A 20893-nucleotide genomic window follows, 5' to 3' on the forward strand; every position below is an offset into this window, starting at 1 on the left:
TAGTCATGGTCAATCGGTGGGAGCAGCGGAGATTGTGAACTGGCACTACACAGCACCCGTAAGAATCCCAACTCAAAACTTAACTGGTACTCCTACGTAGTGACGAGACACTGCAAAAGCAGTTTTGTAACTTGGAGGACGCGCAAACCTAGACGTCGAAATCGAGAATGCTCTGTCCTGTACGAATGGGCGCTTCAAATTGCGCGACCAATCTCTCACAGATTTTGCGTCGGAGAACACTTCAGATTGGTCTTTGAGAAAGAAAGAAAAACTTCAGATTTGATCAAGCCAAATCATCGTTCCGACAGATCGAGCAGCCAGATTCGGGTTCGGAATTCTCGAGCAAAACTCTGCAAATGGGCTGTACCAATTCCATATGAATCTGATACGGCCCGTATATATTCCGCCCACCAGGTTACACAACAGGGCCGCCATGTCAAGATCACTACCTCTTTTTAGGGGAGGCCCAACTCATCCGGATCGCGCGCGCTAGCTCGGTCTGCGGCTTTGCGTTCCATGCACGTCTGTCGTCTAGCAGCCAGCCATGAATGAAGAGGCAGGCCCAGTCCGAGAAAATTGGGACCGACAAGGTCACTCGCGTAAAAACCACCAAACCCGGGGGGCCGAGCGACCAACCGAACGAAACATTGGCCGGTCCGCGCCCACCCAGGCTTGGGCCCACGGGCCAGCCACGGCGCGCCTCCCTTCCGAGCCGCTTCCTCCCTCCCTCCCCGTCCCCCCGATGGGTCATGGCAGTCGCGCACTCGTAGCCCGCGCCCCCGCCCCCCTTCCACCCCCCCCCCCCCCCCCCCCCCCCGCGCCCTCAAAAAAAAAAGTTGCGCACTCGTAGAATAGAGTGGAGAACAGAATTAGGCCGACCCCCTCAGATCTGAGGCGCCACTCGACCACCGCCCCGCGTCGTCGTCCTCCTCGCGCTCGCGGCGCCTTCTGGAAGCTCCGGGAGGGCGCGCTCCGCTCCGGCGGGCGAGCGGGATGGGGGTGTTCGATCGGCTGCCCCCGATGGACCACCTGCGGTCCGAGAAGATGTGCTTCGTGCAGCTCATCATCCCCGCCGAGAGCTCGCGCGTCGCCGTCACCTACCTCGGCGAGCTCGGTCTCCTCCAGTTCAAGGACGTGAGTTCCCTTCCTCGCTCTCGCCGCTCCTCGCTAGCCTCTCCGCCTCTTGCGTTCTCGCTCGGATCTGCCTGATCCAGCCTCGGGAGTCGTGATCTCTCTCCCGACCCCGCTTGCGCGCGTCGCGCTCTGCGGTCTGTTGGATCTAGCTCGAGGCCGTGCTCGAATTGCAGGGCTAGTGTTTGATCACGGGTGTCATTGGATCCTGGTTTGGCGCGTGTTTCACGTTCGAGCTTGTTTGGGCAGCTGTGATTATCGTTTAGTGTGGAAAGTTCTTTTAGATCACAGGGCACGAACCCGGCAGTCTCATTGAGCCCTCAGGTTCACGTGAATGGGCTAATGTGGTAGAGCCACAGAGGTTTTCATGGCAAGCATGGGATTGGATCAGTGTGCTTTAGCTTCATTTGAATATTCATAGTATCCATCTATATGAACTTAGCCACTGTAAGCAAACGAACTGGCACTGTATGTTTTGTGACAGTCCACAGAAACGGATTATTGGAGGGTTAAGACAACTCTTTGTTGATGATACCATGAACACATAGTTGCATGCTTTGAAATAGATCAAGTCATACTGATATACTGGTTCAATGAAATGAGTAACAAAGTTTATGTGATTTTGATAGTGGGTGTTCAAACCCCTGTATGGATAAAGCTTTTTTACTTTCTTAGTTTATAAACTTTATATGTACCAGCCTGTTATCATTCTGTTTGATTTTTATTTTGAGGAATCAGGTGCGTTGTTAGTTTGTTGCAATGTTGTTTCTGGGGGAAAATGAGAACTCCGGTTGGCTTCAAAACTTATTATTTTGTTGTTAATTATTTCAGCTAGTGGCTATATTCAAAGAAAGAGGCAATATTCTTTGACTTCGTTGTTATGATCTCACTGTAAAAAACTTTGTTGCTGTATATTGTGCCATTATAGAGAAAAAAATATAGCCTACATTCAATTTAAAAGTCTGTTTCTGTTTCACTGCCATAATGGATTTTGCTGATTTCTTTTATTATCTGCTGCAGTTGAACGAGGATAAGAGTCCTTTCCAGCGTATATTTGTCAACCAGGTATTCCAGCTTACCGTATTGTTCATTTCATTTCTGTGTCGACAACCTTACCTTGCATGCACCTATCTGATTCTACTACAGAAATGCCTTAACCATATTTTATTTTGTTTTAGTCTTCATTCATTTATTCCCTTTGTTAAAAATGATGTTTACTTGGCTGTTATGTTTGTGTTACTCAGATAGCCTCCTTGGTTAGCTCAGACTATTCGATGTGCAGTCAGATTTCTAGTTTCTTAAGTTTTAACAAGTCAGAGCATTACAACGGAATTACATAGTGAGAAACCTTTGTCTAATTTTCTTTTGATTTGTTTGGATTCAAATGGAACACAAGAAACATTAAATAGGAAGCAGTTTTGCTGTTAGCCATGCTAGGAGCTGTATCCTTGTTAGTTTCTTTCCCTGAAAAATAAGTACGTCAGCTAAGTCCCCCCTCCCTCCCTAATTTTGGAGACACATCGATCATGATAGTTCAGTTCTTTAGTACCAGTACCAACAAGCATCATGGATCGGGTGTTTCACTTTCAGAATATTAATTATGAATGTTGCTCTTCCTTCATAAGACAATTATGTATAACATATAGGATCAAATTGAATTAGTCTATCAAATGGGTGAGACTGATTCTCTCCCTTTTGTTTCTGGAAAGTGTTGGAAGCAGCTAATAGACAAGAATTATGATATATAAATAAGGCATGACTCTTGTTGGGGAAGGGGTAAAAATACATGCTCATTGCATTATGGTACTATTATATAAATTTGGTATTGTGAGTAGTCTTTGCCCGATCAAGTTGCCTGGTGACGTATGCTCATGGCACAGAGTACGGATTGAGTAGATGATGGGAAATTGGAACAGGATGATGAAGTCATCAGTAATGGAACTTATTGTTTCCAATGAAGTTTGCCTTTTGAAGTATGGTCATGGAATTAAGTTCTCTTGCTAGATTTAGAATGATGAAGTGATCAATAATGGAAATTATTATCTGGGCTGTTGCTTTCCTTTATCGAGTTTTCATGACACCAACACCCTGATCCCATCTAGAATGAAAAAAAAAGATATCTGGTGCTGAGTAACTTTTTTATATTGACAAACCTGCATAACTTCCCTGCAGGTAAAGAGATGTGCAGAAATGTCACGTAAACTAAGATTTTTCAGTGATCAGATCAACAAGGCAGGTGTAAGATCTTCAGTTCGACCTGCACTTGAACCTGATATTGATCTGGAGGAGCTAGAGGTGCATCAGTCATCTTTTTAACCCAAAAAATTCTGCCTTTTTTTTTCCTTTAGTAGCTGATTTAATTGATAATAAATAGTTCGCTTGAGTGAAAATAAACACTTGCTCTTGTTTATTCTCCAGGCAAGATTGGGTGAGCATGAGCATGAACTGCTTGAGATGAATACCAACAGTGACAAGTTACAACAGACATACAATGAACTTCTTGAATTCAAGCTTGTCTTGACCAAGGTTGTGTCTCGACTCTTTTCAAACATTGAACTTTCAATCCATGTACTTCCTACGGAAGATCGAAGATCTGACTCTAATGATAGCCCTAGTGATTTTTCTTATGGACAAATGAAGCATACCAGAAAAATACGGTATAGTTAATGACAGTTGCCTTTTCTAGCATTATGAACTGTAATATTGCTTGCCAAGCATAATTGTCTTCTATAGTTATTGTCACTTGCCAGTAAAATACCGACTTTGATTTGAATTAGTGTGTTTTCTCTTCTTCTCCATATTTTCTCAAACAACATCTTGCAGGCAGGTGGCATCCTTGCTTCTTCTCACAACCATGCAGCTTCAGCTGAGCGGGAGCTAGATGAAAACATATATGACAGGGAAGTGGATGAGGGAAATGCCTATTTGCTCGAACAGGTCTTATTTTGGCTCTGATCCATAAAGTTAGCATCATTCCATTTTCCTGTTCCATTGTAATAAACCAAACTGTTCCCAGGGAGTGCATCAAGGATCTTCTGGAAATTCTGGGGTGAGGTTTGTTAGTGGGATAATATTAAAGTCTAAGGCACTGGCTTTTGAACGGATGCTTTTCCGAGCTACAAGAGGAAATATGTTATTCAATCAGGCGCCTGCAGGGGAACCTGTAACTGATCCCATATCTGGTGAAGAGGTCTGATAATCATGGTTTGCCCTTGCTAATTCCTGTTGATTATTGATTTAAATGCATTGCAAAATTTGCCTCAAATTATTACTGATTGCACTAGCTGCACTCTATTTCAATTTTGATTTTGTTCTGCCATAACCAATGCATATTGGTACCTTCAAAACTTCTGAATAATATTTTAACATTTTGACAGGTAGAGAAAACTGTTTTTGTAGTTTTCTTTTCTGGGGAACAAGCAAAAGCAAAGATACTAAAGATTTGTGATTCATTTGGAGCAAGTTGCTACCCTGTTCCTGAGGAGATGATGAAGCAGAGACAGATTTTCAATGAGGTATTTTACTTCCCTTTTTGGCACACTAGTTCATTAATTCATTCGTTCACTTTTGAAATGCAATGCATGATTTGATTTGATTTGATTCTGTATATTGCTATATTATTGGAGTGTATTTGAGGCTTCAATGGTAGTAACTTACAATTTTATGACTTGTCAGGTATCAGCACGCCTCTCTGACCTGGAAGTTACTTTGGATGCTGGAATCCAGCACAGAAACAAAGCTCTTGAGTCAGTAGGATCACAATTGTGGAGGTGGACAATCATGGTAATAAAGTAAATACCAATTTCTCATTTTCTATTTCTGTACCTTTTCGCCCCTAAAAGGTCTATGGCCTTTTTTCTGGCTAGTGCATGGATTTGTGAATCACAACATTTTTGTAATCCTTTTAGGTTAAAAAGGAGAAAGCTGTATATGACACGCTGAACATGTTAAACTTTGATGTGACAAAGAAATGCCTTGTTGGAGAAGGATGGTGTCCTATATTTGCTAAATCTCAGGTCAGCAACTATACATTTATTTGAATCGTCGTGGCCATTCATTTTTGTTTTCAGAATAAAAGCTTTAGAAGATGTTTCTTACTTCCAACTTGTGTTTCAGATCAAGGATTGTTTGCAGCGTGCAACACTTCACAGCAATTCACAAGTTGGAATAATATTTCATGAGATGGACACTATGGAATCACCACCTACATATTTCCGAACTGATAAATTTACCAACGCTTTCCAGGAAATTGTTGATGCATATGGGTATGTACTTAGATGCCAAACTCAGCATGATGAATAATTGTATTTTGTTAATCTTTTGCCTTCTGGGACTTGCTTATAGTTGTCAGTAAATGCTTAGCAAATTGTAACTACCAATAGATGCTAACAAATTATTTGCCTTTGGAAATCAAGTATACTTGCTAATTGCTACTTTGCCAGGACATTTTTTTTCTTATGTTGTTTTAAAGTTAACATGATTGAGGTTGTTGAGTCTTCAGCATTTTCCTAGATCTTTCAGTATTGTTGATCTTACAAGGCTGATTATTTCTTGAAACCTTAGTGGTTATTTGATTGTGCTTGATGTGAATTGCTTTTGTCTGGGACTGTTTTCATGTTTACCATTCTCTTATGAAAGAGGAATGCTTGTTCACCATGAACCTTCCATAGTGAATTGATTTTGATTTTGTTTTGTTGCAGTGTTGCTCGATATCAAGAAGCTAATCCAGCTGTATATTCTGTTGTGACATTCCCATTCCTTTTTGCTGTTATGTTTGGAGATTGGGGTCATGGGATATGTCTGTTACTAGGAGCTTTGGTTCTTATACTTCGTGAGAAGAAACTCTCCTCACAGGTATACTTGGCTGAACTTGGTCCCTTTTCTTTCTTTCCTTTCATAGCCACTAGAAACAAATCATGTATTGGGTTATTTGTGCTAAATAGTTTCTCCTATCTATAGCTAGTCCAATAAATATTACAAAGGAATTTGAGCACCTGAATAATATTCTTAAAATGGAAAAAGAGTCTACTCCCAATTGTTTCTGATAGTGGTATAAAGGCACAAGGGACCTGCACAGTACTCGTTCAGAAACATTGCATTTAACCTATTTAGTCATGATATATTTGCATACTAGTAGACAATTCCTCTGATAATGTATACGGGATCCAGCGTGACAAATCTGCCCCAAGGAGCGCAGTGAAGAGGTGTTCTGGGCTTTCTGGCTCTGGCGACAGTTGTCTGTTCAAGTTTTAGTAATTTTGTGCATTAAAAAATACCTTAATAAATATGATATAGTTTGGAAGCTATTAGTTGCTTTTAGTGTGTCTTTGAGAAATTTGATCTGAGCTTGGCATCTTGCCTTTTATTCCACATTGTGATGCGAGTTTGCTTAACCTCTTCCGGTAACCTCTGGTCCATAACTTATTTCAGAAGCTTGGCAGCTTTATGGAGATGGCATTTGGTGGACGATATGTCATTCTTCTGATGGCAATATTCTCAATATACTGTGGCCTTATATACAATGAGTTCTTCTCAGTTCCGTTTCATATATTTGGCAAATCTGCGTATGAATGCCGAGAAAAAAGCTGCAGGTATGTCTGCTATTTGATGTCTTTAAGTGTTAATGAGACAATTGTTCTCTGAAGTTTCTAGAATGATGGAGGAATAATAAAATGGTTTAAATCCTGCCTAAGCTCAGTTATTGTTAATTGTTATTCTGTTTTGCTGGTTGCTGGATGATCGAAATCCCTGCCTTATCGGGTCCCAGTCTCTTGCCAGGACAGTGATCACTGTATCTTCAGTTTGCCCCCATGTTGCTATCACAGAGTATACAGTCCATGTGCTAAACATGTTGTATTACAGGAAGTATATAGCTTTATCTTTTGTACTACCAAAGAGCTATGTGCATCAAACATTAGACACATGTCGTCGCTCATTCTTAATACGCGAGCGTTTTAAATTTTGACCTCAATTGTACGCCCCTACTACATAAATCATGCTAGTGAGTTTCATTTAATGCATTGTCTGAAGTATTTTTATGGCCTAGGGAGGCATATTTATTGCTCGGTTGTAGCCAGTTGTGTTGATGGTCTATAGAGCTTTATCCACTTGTTTATTCCTTTTTCTGAATGTGGCTTGTAGTCAATGTAATGTGGACCTCCTTGTTATCATATAACAACGTAGCCATGTACCAAATGTTTTATTCTGTATAAAATCTAACTCCTAACCTGTGTGCTTTAGTGATGCACATACTGCTGGTCTCATCAAAGTCCGTGATCCCTATCCTTTTGGGGTGGACCCAAGTTGGCGTGGAAGTCGGTCTGAGCTACCCTTTCTAAATTCGTTGAAGATGAAGATGTCTATACTAATGGGTGTTGCCCAGATGAACCTGGGGATTGTGTTAAGTTATTTTGATGCGCGGTTTCATGGAAATGCCCTTGACATAAGGTATTGTATATTCTTTTGTATCTTCTGTTCTGATGGATCTGAATCAAAGAGGGGAAATTGCAGCACTTTTAACTATTCGCATTTTTTCAGGTATCAGTTCATACCACAGATGATTTTTCTGAATAGCCTTTTTGGTTACTTAGCACTCCTGATTCTCATCAAATGGTGCACGGGCTCTAAAGCTGATCTTTATCACGTGATGATATACATGTTCCTTGATCCTGCTGGAGATCTTGGAGAAAATCAACTGTTTTGGGGCCAAAAGGAACTCCAGGTTCAATAAAATGGCCTCTTTTCTCTGTATTTCTAACATCCCTTATGTGTTCAACTTATCTGCTTTTCCCTTTCAGATACTTTTGTTGCTTCTGGCTTTGGTAGCTGTTCCATGGATGCTCTTCCCAAAGCCTTTTATTTTGAAGAAACTTCACAAAGAGGTATATTGATATGGAAAATATACTTGGAAAACACATAATGTTCTTTTTTCCCATGCCAAATCTTATAATTAGGTCATCCCCAAAATTTCTCAAAAAATTCCAAGTAAAGGATCAATGCTTATGATAACTAAATTGAAATACTTTTTCTGCTTAAGCAAGGTGAATACTAATTTTTATATGGATGCAGAGATTTCAAGGGCATACCTACCGTTTCCTAGGGACATCTGAAATGGATCCAGATTCTGAACCTGATTCAGCCCGAGCACGTCATGATGATTTCAACTTCAGTGAAGTTTTTGTCCATCAAATGATACATTCCATTGAGTTTGTACTTGGTGCAGTTTCAAATACTGCATCTTATCTTCGACTTTGGGCCCTGAGGTTTGCCTCTTGTGATGTTTTGCTACCAAATTTTAGTTTCTCCCAGTTCTACTGCTCACTTCTGTGTACTTTTTGTTGGTTTCAGCTTGGCACATTCAGAGCTGTCAACAGTTTTCTATGAGAAGCTGCTGCTACTTGCCTGGGGGTAAGCACCTTGTTCATTGACTTTGACAAACTTCTCAATTAGTTTCCCATATATTGTCTGCATCTCATATCCTTCTGGAAGAATATCACCTCAGTTTGGTTTTGACCATTGAACTGCAAAATGTTTCACCACCCAATTCTTAAAACCGTTCATATTTGGCCATCAGGCGGTTTTGGTGGGTGGTTTTGCTGACGTGGACGCCACATAGCGGTGGGGCCCACTTGTCAGCTCTCCTCTCCCTCTCCTCTCTCTTTCTTCTCTCCTCTCCTCCACTGACAGCCGTCGGCCCCGCGGCGGCTGCCCCTATGCAAGCCTCCACCGCGCCGGCAAGCTGGAGGCGCTGGAGGTGAGTGGGTGGAGCGACGGGTGGCCTCCGCGGAGGTGCCTGCCCAAGTCGGGCTGCATGAGAGGAGGCTGATGCACACCGCGAACCCCGAGACACCGGCGCCCCCCAGTCCCAGGCGGCGACGGCACGGGGTCTTGCGCATCAGTGGCGGCGAGGGCAACCACAGTGACTGGCGTGGCAGTGGGAGGCGCAGGGGCGGACAGAGGCGCGGGGGATGGGCCGGCATAGGAGAGAGAGGGAGAAGGGAGAGAGAGAGGAGAGGAGGGCTGACAAATGAGCTCCATCGCCACGTGGCGTCCACGTCAGCAAAACCGCCCGATGGCCAAATATGAACGGTTTTAATAGTTGGATGGCTAAAGATTCCTGGTTTTGCGGTTCGATGGTCAAAATCAAACTGAGCCAATAGTTGGATGGCCAAAAATGGACTTCTTCCTATCCTTCTATCAAACTTTTCTTTCGTACTTGCATTGCACAGGATTTAATGATCGCTAACTTCTTCATTCTTTACTGTATTTTTTATAGGTATGATAGTCTTATCGTCAAGTTGGGGGGACTTGTAGTTTTTGCTTTTGCTACTGCCTTCATATTGCTCATGATGGAAACATTGAGTGCCTTCCTGCATGCATTGCGTCTGCACTGGGTTGAGTTTATGAACAAGTTCTACCATGGGGATGGCTACAAGTTCAAGCCATTTTCATTTGCTCTGCTAGCAGACGACGAGGACTGATGCATGTGATTTTCAGCACGTAAAGAGACAATTCGTTTCTTACAAATTTTTGGAGCACGGTAATGGAACTTTGTGGGCGAGATGGGTTTCCCCGATACACAGCGTTTTGTCAGACCGCCGGACTTCTTCCCTGGGCATGCGTGCAGTCGTCGTTGAGATTGCCACAGCATCGGGAGGAGGTTTTGTAAGTTTACGGCAGTATTGTAGAGGGCAGGTTCATCGTACAGTTCCTCCAACAGAGATGCAGATTATAGTTGCTAACAAAAAACATAGAAATGTAGATTTGCCCCCGCCTACTTATAAATGGAAAAGACAATTTTTTGGCCATTCTAGTGCCGATGCTGGAAGAAAGGCATGACAGATATTTACTGTATTGTTTTACAATTCAAATAATAGTTGTCCTTGTGATTATTCTTTTAAATGCTGCTTTTTTGTCTGCTGTGTCCAGGTTCATGTACTAGCAAGCCATGTGTGACCCATGACATGGTAGAATTTAAAGAAAATGGCAGACATAAAAATTCAAGCTAATTTCTAATAAAAAAACGTGTATCTTAATTTGTTACAATCTAGCACCTGCAATTTTAACGAATTTTCATATTCCCCGTTGGCAAAAAGACCTCTGACATGGTTCTCGTCTAAGTATGACGTTCCATCGTGCATCGGGTATCCTTTAATACAACTTGGATCACCAAAATTTAAATTTAAATGGAAGAATTGACGAATGATGCAACAGAAATGCCATGTGCGAGATGAAGAAAATATACGAGTGGTTCACACAGATTACATAGCACCTAAGCAATGTTGGAGCACATATAGGGGTAATAACAAACAATTTTGGGTTTGGTTAACTTTACTAGGGAGAAGTAGAGAACACGCAAGTTTATTACAGTTGCAAGTGTTAGACTAACAAATCGAGATGGGGTATCTAAAACCCCTAGTTAGGTTTTTTTTTTGTATTTTTTTCCTTCTAAAAATATATGCACACTCATGGAAAGTTCGATTGAGTATTCCTAGATTTAAACTAGCTTTGCTAGCTTCATCATTGACCTAGCTGATGGAAAGTTTAATTTTGAGTATTCCCAATTCAGTTGTGCAGGTGGTATTTTTGTAAATCACTTGGAAATACCACGCAGAGCTTCGCTCTGGGATAACAATATATTGGTGGTTAATAATTGTCGGCCACATTGGTCAAAAAAAAGTTTCAAAGTTGAACATGTATTCCCGTGATGGGACGGTGTTCCATTGCAATTTTAGCAATGCCGGAAGCCGTTGTAGAGAGTAGGATCAAGCACATCATGGTTACCATTGTAGATAGTTTTTTTTATCGAAGTCAGTAGCGTAAACCTCTACCTATTTTTTTATAATTTTTTTATTCCATACTTGTTTAATTCGCTTCCACGGGGAGTCTATTTTTTTTATAATTTTTTTATTCCATACTTGTTTAATTCGCTTCCACGGGGAATCTAGGTGCTACTCAACCACTTAGGTGTTCTAACCACTAGAGGTCCTTTCGCACCATTGTAGATACTCCCCTCATCCCAATTATTAAGTCTATGAATCTACTCAGGTACTCTAACCACTAAGCTAGAGGTGTCCTTTCGCACCATTATAGATACTCCCTTTGTCCCAATTATTAAGTCTATGAATCTAAAAATACCAAAACGACCTACAATTTGAAACGGAGGAAAAATACCAAAACGACCTACAATTTGAAACGGAGGAAGTAGTTGGTAGTGGAAGACAGGATCAAGCACACCGTGGCTACCAATTCGATGGAGAAGGGTACACGAGAGGAGAAAGGTGGAAGATAATGGCTTTGAAGAGGAGAAACGCTAACAACCATTAGCCAACCCAGAGGCACCCAGGTACTCAATGCACCAAAAACTGCATGTAACAAGAATATGAATAGATGGATCATAAAATTATCTATGTGCATAAAACTGGTGCAAAGAGAAAAAAGAGAGGGACAACCTAGCAGGAATGAAGTTCCAGAAAATGAGCATAGACTGATAACAGACTTATATGGTAATCACCATTATTTGCGCCTAGGACTACTACATTATATTTATGCTTCATAATACAGATCTGTGAATGTAAAAGGCTGTCAAAATAGCAACGGTCAAATCATTCTGAATATACAGACAAAAGCAAGCCCTAAACCATTATAGGTGAACTATTCTCCTGGAAGCCAATTTACATCTGAGAGGCAGCCATAGCAAAAAGTTAAAACACCCTTTTTAGGTGCCTTCGGTTTTCTGCTAATAAACACGGAAGCAATGTAGAGACTTCCGTAGCTCATGGATAACCACTGGAGAGAATGAAGCAATTGTCAGAACAAAAAAAAGCAGGAACCATGCTGTGGAGCTTAAATATGCATCTTAGGTTCCCTTGATAAACAGATACAGATTTTAAGAGGGAGAGGTAGCAAATTTGTGTTTATCATGAAAAGAAAAATGCACTAATGTGGCAAATTATCTGTGTACAGAATCTTTAACAAAAGAAAAGGATTCAGGGAACAATAAGATTACCATAAATTGCTGCTGTCTTCAGTTTTTGCCCTTCAGGTATCCCCATTGTGATACTGATTGTGTACAGGGAGAAAATTGTCAGTGAAATAATTTAGTGTTTGAAATTTTGTGACATGTTTAGTATCAGAGATTTACTATAGCATTGTTTCACTAACAAATAAAAGTAGGATACATTACCTGTGGTTGCATGTAGCCCATCCCTTGGTTGTAAACTCCATGCTGAACCAACTGCAAGTAACATGAGTAGGTCAGTTTCAAGAATAACCAGGAGGAGACCAATACAAGTTAAAAATACTAACCTGGTTACTTGAGCTACTGGTGCCACCATGGGGACTAATTGCATCCTTCTTTACAGAGCCCTCACCAGCTTTTGTAGACAACTTACTGTCACCCTAGCAGAATTTTGCGAAAAATTGTGATCAGTATTTCGCTGCATCTTGGATATGCAAATAGGACATGAAATTATTAACTTGCTCACGGCAACCATAGTAGTAGCACAGAAACTTGTTTGGTAGCCGGAGCAGTCCAACAAAGAATAGGCAATTATCAAAAACAAATAGATCATCCATGCAAGTTTTTCAGAACTGGCATCTACAATGCATTGCTTGTGAATTTTGGTTTATTGCCTGCAGGTACCTTTACCACATGGCATAGAAACCAGCAGGTATCATTCCTACAAAGGCATACAAACCAGGAAAAGAATATATCCAGCCTTGTTCAGGTGGTTAATGTTCGCTAGTTCGCATTCCTCAAAGCTGATTATGCGCATTTCCTCTGCCAACTGCCAAAGGTTTTCTAACTGAGGGAGGGGTTATAGTTCAATAACCTGAATAGGTTGTGTCGACTATACAGTTCAGCCTAAGAAAGGTCAAATACGTTCTGATGGAGAAATTAAATAAGAGTACGAAAATCATATACCTCCATCTGCAGTCACCAGACCAGCCCATCCCCAGAGGAGAATATGCAAGGAGGACAGAGAAGCGTCATGAGACAGATGCAAAAGAAACATTAAAAAAAGAAGAAAAAGAGAGAGAAGATCCACATCTACACAACAGTGAGCACGAGCCATCACTGACCTCTCGATACTTTTGTAGGTAGATCTTGAGGGGGTCGACGTAATCCTCGAATCCGAGCGTGGCCATCGCCCAGAGCAGATCGTCCCCGTTGATGGTCTTGCGCTTCTCCTTCTGGCACTTGTCGCTGGCCCTGAAAGCACCACCGGCGCCGCCGCCACCGCACAAATCAGAATCACCTCAGAACAAAAAGAGAAGCCAACCTGATCCAAGGCCGAGGGGCTACGCTACCGGGCCGTGTCAACTCACTCGCTGGTGACGAAGGAGATGAACTCGGAGACGCACTCCTGCAGGGTCTCCTTGGCGTCCTTGGCGATCTTGCCGTTTGCCGGGACGGCCTTCTTCATGATCCGGCTGATGTTGGCGATGGGCAGGAACCGGTCCTGCTCCCGGACGCCTCCGCCGCCGCCGCCCTCGTGGCTCCCGCCGTCGTCCGCCATCGCCGGGGACCGGGCGCCTCCGCCGAAACCCTAGATCCACCAAGACGGAGCCACACGGCATCGATCGCGTCAGAGCTCAGAGAGGCGCCGCCGGGAAACCGGAGGGTGGCGGGCGGGCAGCGTGTCGACGCGCCGTACGTACCTTATAAAAACGCGCGCGAGGGGAGGCGAGGAGGGGAGAGAAGGGGAGAGAGGGGAGGAGAGAGGGGGGGAGGTGGCCGCGGAGGGAGGAGGAGAGGTGGGGAATGGGAATCGGACGCTGGAGAAGAGGAGGCGGTCCGGGTGGGTGCGATGGAGGTGGCCGGAGTATCCGGGCCGTTCGTCGGCTGCAAATAGGGACGAGGAAGGGAGTGGGCCCTGCTGGGCCCCCAAACCTGCCCGTGGACCCGCGGGTTTAGCTGCTTGTATTTCAGTTTTTTCTTGAATGAGGAAACTTTGGATTCTACTAATATATCTTGTTCTTTTGCGAGGGTTGGAATGTAAATTTAAATTTTTTCAATTTTCGTTGAGGGATTGAACAGTTCACGGTTAAAAGGATTCGCCAAACCAATAGACCGTTTGATTATCTTTCAACATCGTTATAGCAAATTCGAGGAGTCACGGGCTATGATTGATCAGCCAAATGTTTTACGGGCTACTTGGTTTGAGAAATCACTTTATATAGAATGAAATGATCGGTCATCTAGTGATTTTGGTGGGATGAATCTATACCTCGTTATTTTAGGCTTTTAGCTAACTGTGTATCTCAGTATCTGCGAGGGATGATGCAGTGAATTGGTGATGACTGATGAATCAGCTTATTCTGCTCCCAAAACCAAACAAAAAAAAAAGGTGAAATAATGTTAATCACTTCATTTCTCAAACCAAACGTCCCAATTCAAGCTACATTTCATATTCTTCAACTCTAACTCCAAAGCATACTGGGGTTAGAGGAAAACCATGATTTTTTTTCCGAAAGATTTTAGCCTGTAGATTGGCCCAACGTTGACGGTGGATCCGCAATGAGACGACGGAGTCACGGAGGCTTCGGTGGGGACGTGGGGTGGCGGCCGGTGGCCGGGGGGGATCAACAGCGCGCAGCAGGGTCAGGGGATGGGCACTGGGCAGCCATGGCGCGGGGCGTGCTGCGTGCAAGCTAGCTAGGACGGTGAAGGGCGCGGCGGCGCCGTCCAGAGGAAGCAGCAGGAAAAATTCTTCTGGGAGATTGTTGTAGAGCTGTATCTGACGGAAGCTTCTAGAAGAGTACATCCAAACATCCGTATAACTTTCGAGATAATCATATCACAATCCAACCACTCGTAGAATTCGACGAGTACAGTTAGAGCCTCTCAGGGTGCAAAGTATTTTTCCCTTTCGCCATTCGTCACCCCACATCAACAAGAAAAGCAAGAGGAGGTTCAGACTACTAGCTCTACCACGATGAGCACCGGACAACCACCGAGCAACGTAACCTCAAACGCAAAACAGTCAGATACTCAGATATGGATCACAACACAACCAGATATGTATGTGCCTGAAAGTGGCATGGATCACAAACAACCAGATATGGATGTTTCTGAAAGAGGCGAGCTACTAACATTCTCAGCGAACAAAACATGATAGTACTAGTCTCTTAACAGAAGCAAAGTCTGACAAGAAGTTTTCACCAACACAATCTTAGGTTAACAACTGCAACAGTGCGCTGTAAACATAGCAAGCAACCATTCTTAAACATCTAAAGCCTCCAAACTTTCTACCCCATGCTTGCTGATTTTGAGTGTTGAGAGCAATCTAAGACCTTGGCTTCTCCTTCTTCTCCTTGAAAAGGGCAAGCAGAGACACGCCCGAGACCTTGACAACCTTGAACCGGACACCAGGAATATCTCCCACAGCATGACCCTTACGACCGAACCCAGCAATCAACACCTCATCCTGGACAGATACACAACAAAATAGAAGTCATGCTTCTGATGCACAATAGGTTGCAAGACAAGAATTGAAAGAGAGCTCTGAATGAAGAATACATTTTCCTCAATGTAGTTCAAGCAACCATCATTTGGCACGAAGGCAGCAATCTTCTTGCCATTCTTCACAAGCTGAACACGAGCACACTTACGGATAGCAGAGTTTGGCTGTTTGGCCTCAATACCACTGCAATTGAATCAATGCCATTGTCATTTGTTCAGTTGAGTTCAAAATAAAGTGACCAAAATAGCACAGTTCCTGCATCTGCTTACATCTTCTCCAGAACGATGCCCTTGGCATGAGATGACCCAGCAAAGGGTTTCTTCCACTCATTGCCCAAATGGCTCTTTTTGTATGCCTTGTCAGCCCACCTTTGGTTCCTGCGGTGGGTCTTGAGCTTGCGCCCAGCTCCCATACCACGTGTCTTCCTGTATAAGACAACTTAAACATGAATATTCACAGCTAAACAAACAGCATAACCCGCTAACAGACTACCATCTTACTATTGACAGTCCATCCAAATGAAATGCCTATTACCAGTGTGCTAAAAAAACATTAATAAGGGACCATCAGGTTGATACACTAGTGATGAAAGAACAGCTAGATAATCAATAACAGCTCTATCATGAAAAGGTCTTGCTGAAAATTTCAGATCTCTGAACCAAATAAACAGTTGGAATTGCATGAAATGAGACAAAAGATTGCATCTAAGCATAGAAGTCCAAATGCGGCCACATTTATCCATAACCAGTTACCTACATACAACAGTTTAAATAAAGATTTGACTCTCCTCACTGTATGCTATGATTATTCTTCAGAACACGACATATCAAGCAGCAATACAATTACAATGTTTACTGAAATAGCCTAATTGTTGACTCTTGAATGGATTGAACTCTAGTATCTTGAAGGCCAAAGGCTCACGCTTTTGCTAAAAAACATATAAAATTTCACTACACCAAGGGCAACTCACTGAAATGTTACAGAAGAATGAGGAAAGTGTATGCTACCACGCATAACTTCCCAGATCCCAAGTAACCGGATCAAGAAAGATTATAGCTACACGGCAGCAACGGATTATTATCGCTTATGAGTATGTTTAGCACTGACGTTTTTGAATCTGATCAGCACTGGACCGTCAATAAGCTTGGGTACATCAGACTCAATAACTAGTAATTCTCGACAAAACAGTCAGACTGAGATGAAATCCGCAACAAAGAATCGAAAATCACGTCGTATACTTCCTACCAGGGCAAGAACGCATCACGCTACGAGATGCCGACACACCAAACCACACTGGATTCATAATCGCTAAGGCCAGAAAACAGACGACGACAATAAGAGATCGCAAGAGCGCGAACAGGAGAGAGTGAACTACCCCATGTTGACGAAAGTGTTCCGAAGCGCTTCGCGGCGGAGGTGGGAGCGGCGGCGGCGAGGAGCGGAGCACGGGCTGGGAGCGGCGGCGGCTGCAAGAGAGGGGTGATGAGGGGAGGCGATGGGATTTATATGCGGCGGCTTTGGTGTTAGGGTTTGGCTGTGTGGGTGCCTGCTTTGTGATCTGTGCTTCTGGAGGGAACCTACGGTCGTGATGTTGAGGAGGGGAGGGTTGGACACGGTAGACCTGGTCTACCACGTGGATGCACAGGTAGGCTCTGGATTTGTACCTCCATCCTATAAAGAGTACAATCCTAATTAAAAAAAGTTATAAAAGAGTGAAATTTCAGATACAAGACAAAGGTGAAAACCAGAGTGCAATTTCATGATTTGATTATCTGCATGCTGTAATAACCGACGCTAAGTGAAAACCAAACAACTTGCATGTCTAAATAAATAAGATTGAGACAATAATAAAGGATTTCATGATTATCTTTCGATAATATTATTCTATGTATCTGAAAAAAATTAGAATTGCACTTTTCGTTTGCCAACAACTCTCCCAAGTTGTATCCACGAGAAAAACCAAATTGAAGAAAATTTGAAAGGGTAATTTTGTTGATGGACACTCCTTAGTGTTGGCATTTGTTGATGGACATTCTTCAATTTTACCTTTGCTGCTAGACACTTCTTAAGTTTTGATATTAGCTAGTAGACACTATATCTATTAAAATAATCATTTCTTGCTATAGAGGGGAGAGAAAATCAGTGACAGGACATGTCATGCTGCATACAGACATATTTTGAGTCGCTAAATAGACAATGTATGAGGCCAATTAAACCGTATATAGGTAAACGAAGCATAGAGCCATACAAAAAATCAAAATAAAATATAGATATGACAAGCTTTAAATGCTCTCAGCCATATTTGACAAAAATATAAGTTAAACAAGCCAAAACATGTTGACAGCCATTAAGGTTCATAATCCATACATGTTGACAGCCATTATAAGATTCATAACCCATGAGAGGTCGAGCTTCTTTGGCAAATCCACACTGCACAAATGCTCTTCATGGCGATCTTCACTAGTTCATGGTGCGGATGGAGGACGACGGGTAGATGCGGCCGGACGAGCAACGGAGAGAACAAGTTGGGCAGCTCCTGCAGTGCCAAGACGCGGGTCAGGCAGCGGTGGGCACCTCCGGCATGGGCGGGTTGGGTAGCGACAACTTCTTCGCGGAGGCGACAACGTCTGGTAACAAGGGCGCCGATTCGGGGGCTCGGTTGCTCCGATTCATGGGTTAGGTGGGGTACGACACAGATTAATGTTAAGGTGGCACAGGGACATGGCAGCATATCCGTTTATGATGGAGTTAGGGGACGACAGCGCTGGGGCTTGGGCTGCCGTTGGGGGCGGCGGTGCCTCCGTGCGTGTCGTGGGTGGGGAACAGCGCAACGACTGTACATCGCATATGTGATGGGAATCATTTTGTCGCCTGAAGGAGTTTGGATGGGCCAGTACGTGTCAGCCAAATAAAATCTGCGATTGGTGTGTGATGGGGTCCGCTTATACTATTTTCTGCGGCGTGCATGAAAGTGACAGCGCCCAATTCAGCACCACCACAGCACATGCACGTCAGTACTATTTTATCACTGTCACCTCCTCCCATGTTGCTTTGTGCATGCACGCACTAAGGCACATGCACATGCATTTTTCCTTTTTTTATCTTTCTTTGTGTCTTCTTTTATTTATTTTCCAATATATTTCTTTTCTTCCTTTTTTATCTTTTATTTTTCTTTTCCTCTCACGTTTTTGTTGTTTTTCTTTTCCTTTTTCCTTTCTCTTCCTCCTTTTCTTTTATTCTTATCCTTTATTGTATTTTTGGTAATACTATTTATTTTCTTTATCTTTCCCTTCTTCTTTTTTCTCATCTTTTCTTTCTTTTGCCTTTTCCTTTATTTTCGATTGCTACCGCATGTAGGCTACTTTCACACCATATTCGGTTTCTTTTTCTCATTCTTTTTTCTCTTCCTCTCTCTTGTTTCATTTTACTTTTTATTAGTTTAATTCATGTTTTGTTTTTCTATTTGAATTTAGATTCTCTTCTACATATTCCTTCTTGTACGTAATTTATCTTGTTTTCCTTATTGATTTTATTTTCCTTTCTACATTTCTTTATTTACTTTTACTCCTTCTCTTTTGTATTTTTATGACCATATGTATATTTTTCCTAGTACATAATTTCTTTAGCGGTACTTTCAAAATTATATTTTAAAGTAATCTACTAGATTTTGGTTGCTTAGTACATTTTGTTGTTCTATATAGACTTATGAGTTCGCAGTGTAAAATTATGTATTCAATTTATAGGTTCATTCCTTCACGTAGCTGACTCATTTATTCACCTTTTATAGATTGAATTGGTTAATGATATAGACTTGTTTGATTGTTGAATACTAACTTTTCTTTTTTCTTATTCTTTTTATAACAGCTTGTTGGTCATGTATAAAATTTTTTATTTGCCTATCATGATATGAATTGGTCAGCTATGTAGATTGGTGTGTTAAATTGTTTGTTCGCTTTATAAACTGAACTAGTCAACCATGTAGATTCGTGGATTACAATATTGTTATATGTTCATAATGCATTTATTTTCAAGTGTACAAATTTTTATTCGGTGTGTATAAATACTTATTTTGTGAGTTTTTTCAATTTATTCAAGGTATATAGATCTTTTATTCCGTTAGTTCATATAATTTGTTCCATGAGTTCATATAATTTGTTCCACATGTATTTATTTTTTGTTTTCTGTGAGTTCATTTAATTTGTTCTATGAGTATAATTTTTCCTTGAGTTCGTATAATTTATTCCAGATATATGTATGGAAAAAAAATCTTCCAACTTGATGCTCATATTCTACTATTTTGTCTTACAATATTTGGTTTTGTAGATTAAATTGTTTGATGATGTGGATTTATTTATTCATGATGTTCAGTTTCTCCTTTTGTCTTATACAATCAAATGTTCGTGATGTTCATCTTTTTGTTCGCATCATACCTTTGTTATTCGTCATGTTTAATTTTTTGTTTGCAAAAAATAATAATTTGTTCATGACGTTCGAGTATTTGTTCACAGTAGTTAACTAATTAATCCATATGTAAAAAAATATCTTTTAAAAAATATTACCAAATATAGTTAGGTGGAGTCTTGTTTTGAAGATCTCGTCATAATAAACGTAATGGTGCAAATAAAATTTAATTTGGATGTTCGGTTTAGGAGTTATGATTTTTTTAAATTTGCATGTACGTCGGTCGCGTCATCATTTTTGTCTTTTCTGCATGCATGCATGCATGCTCTGTCCATGGACTCTTGCAAGCATGCAAAGTGTTTGGAACTTAAAAAAACTATAAAATCTTACACCAAACATCAAAATTAAATTCCGATTGTACCATTAGATTTCTAACAATAAAGCTTTACAACAAGATCTCACTTGACTATATTTGGACAAACTTTTTTATTCATATTTTTTAATCAAGGTTGCATATTCTGTGAGATATATACACGTGGAATAAATTATACAAACCCATGGAACAAAACAATTGCATACATCAAACCAGATATATGAACTCAAAGAATATGTTTAATTTTTTGTTCGCAGAAAATAGTTATTTGTCCGTGGTGTTCAAACATTTGTCCGTAATAGCCATATCTAAAAAATATTTAAAAAATATTCTCCAAACATATTCAAGTGGGGTTTTGTTTTGAAGATCTTATTATAAAAAATTTAATGGTGTAATCGAAATTTGATTTGAAGGTCCGTTTCAAGAATTATGATTTTTTAGTTTTTGGACCCTCTTGCATGTGGATGACATCACCAACTCTAGTGAGCTATTACTTCACTCGATTCTTGCACCCGCGCAG

General features: G+C 41.5%; 3 protein-coding genes across 3 annotated transcripts; 1 reads left to right on the forward strand and 2 right to left on the reverse strand.

The window, feature by feature from the left end:
* The first annotated feature begins 831 nt into the window (after positions 1-831).
* LOC117856069 (V-type proton ATPase subunit a1) lies at positions 832-10032 on the forward strand. The gene is made up of 18 exons (XM_034738490.2): positions 832-1134; positions 2152-2196; positions 3304-3426; positions 3550-3657; positions 3955-4068; positions 4148-4321; positions 4509-4646; positions 4807-4914; positions 5040-5147; positions 5248-5396; positions 5832-5985; positions 6562-6722; positions 7372-7578; positions 7669-7852; positions 7929-8012; positions 8200-8393; positions 8479-8538; positions 9407-10032. Exons 1-18 carry the CDS (start codon positions 994-996, stop codon positions 9609-9611), a joined length of 2457 nt encoding a protein of 818 aa, XP_034594381.1. The 5' UTR covers positions 832-993; the 3' UTR covers positions 9612-10032.
* Positions 10033-11592: 1560 nt separating this feature from the next.
* On the reverse strand, positions 11593-13950 carry LOC117856070 (nuclear transcription factor Y subunit B-3). Its single transcript, XM_034738492.2, has 8 exons — positions 13795-13950; positions 13462-13682; positions 13216-13345; positions 13058-13063; positions 12439-12531; positions 12317-12367; positions 12140-12192; positions 11593-11919 (listed from the first exon to the last, which is right to left on the reverse strand). The coding sequence occupies exons 2-7, from the start codon at positions 13650-13652 to the stop codon at positions 12172-12174; spliced, it is 492 nt and encodes a 163-aa protein (XP_034594383.1). The 5' UTR covers positions 13653-13682; positions 13795-13950; the 3' UTR covers positions 11593-11919; positions 12140-12171.
* Positions 13951-15134: 1184 nt separating this feature from the next.
* On the reverse strand, positions 15135-17135 carry LOC117858843 (small ribosomal subunit protein uS12). The gene is made up of 4 exons (XM_034741981.2): positions 16975-17135; positions 15869-16024; positions 15656-15782; positions 15135-15563 (listed from the first exon to the last, which is right to left on the reverse strand). Exons 1-4 carry the CDS (start codon positions 16977-16979, stop codon positions 15423-15425), a joined length of 429 nt encoding a protein of 142 aa, XP_034597872.1. The 5' UTR covers positions 16980-17135; the 3' UTR covers positions 15135-15422.
* Between the last annotated feature and the right edge of the window lie 3758 nt (positions 17136-20893).

This window comes from Setaria viridis, chromosome 5 (assembly GCF_005286985.2).
Source record: "Setaria viridis chromosome 5, Setaria_viridis_v4.0, whole genome shotgun sequence".
In the NCBI taxonomy this organism is placed as follows: domain Eukaryota; kingdom Viridiplantae; phylum Streptophyta; class Magnoliopsida; order Poales; family Poaceae; genus Setaria; species Setaria viridis.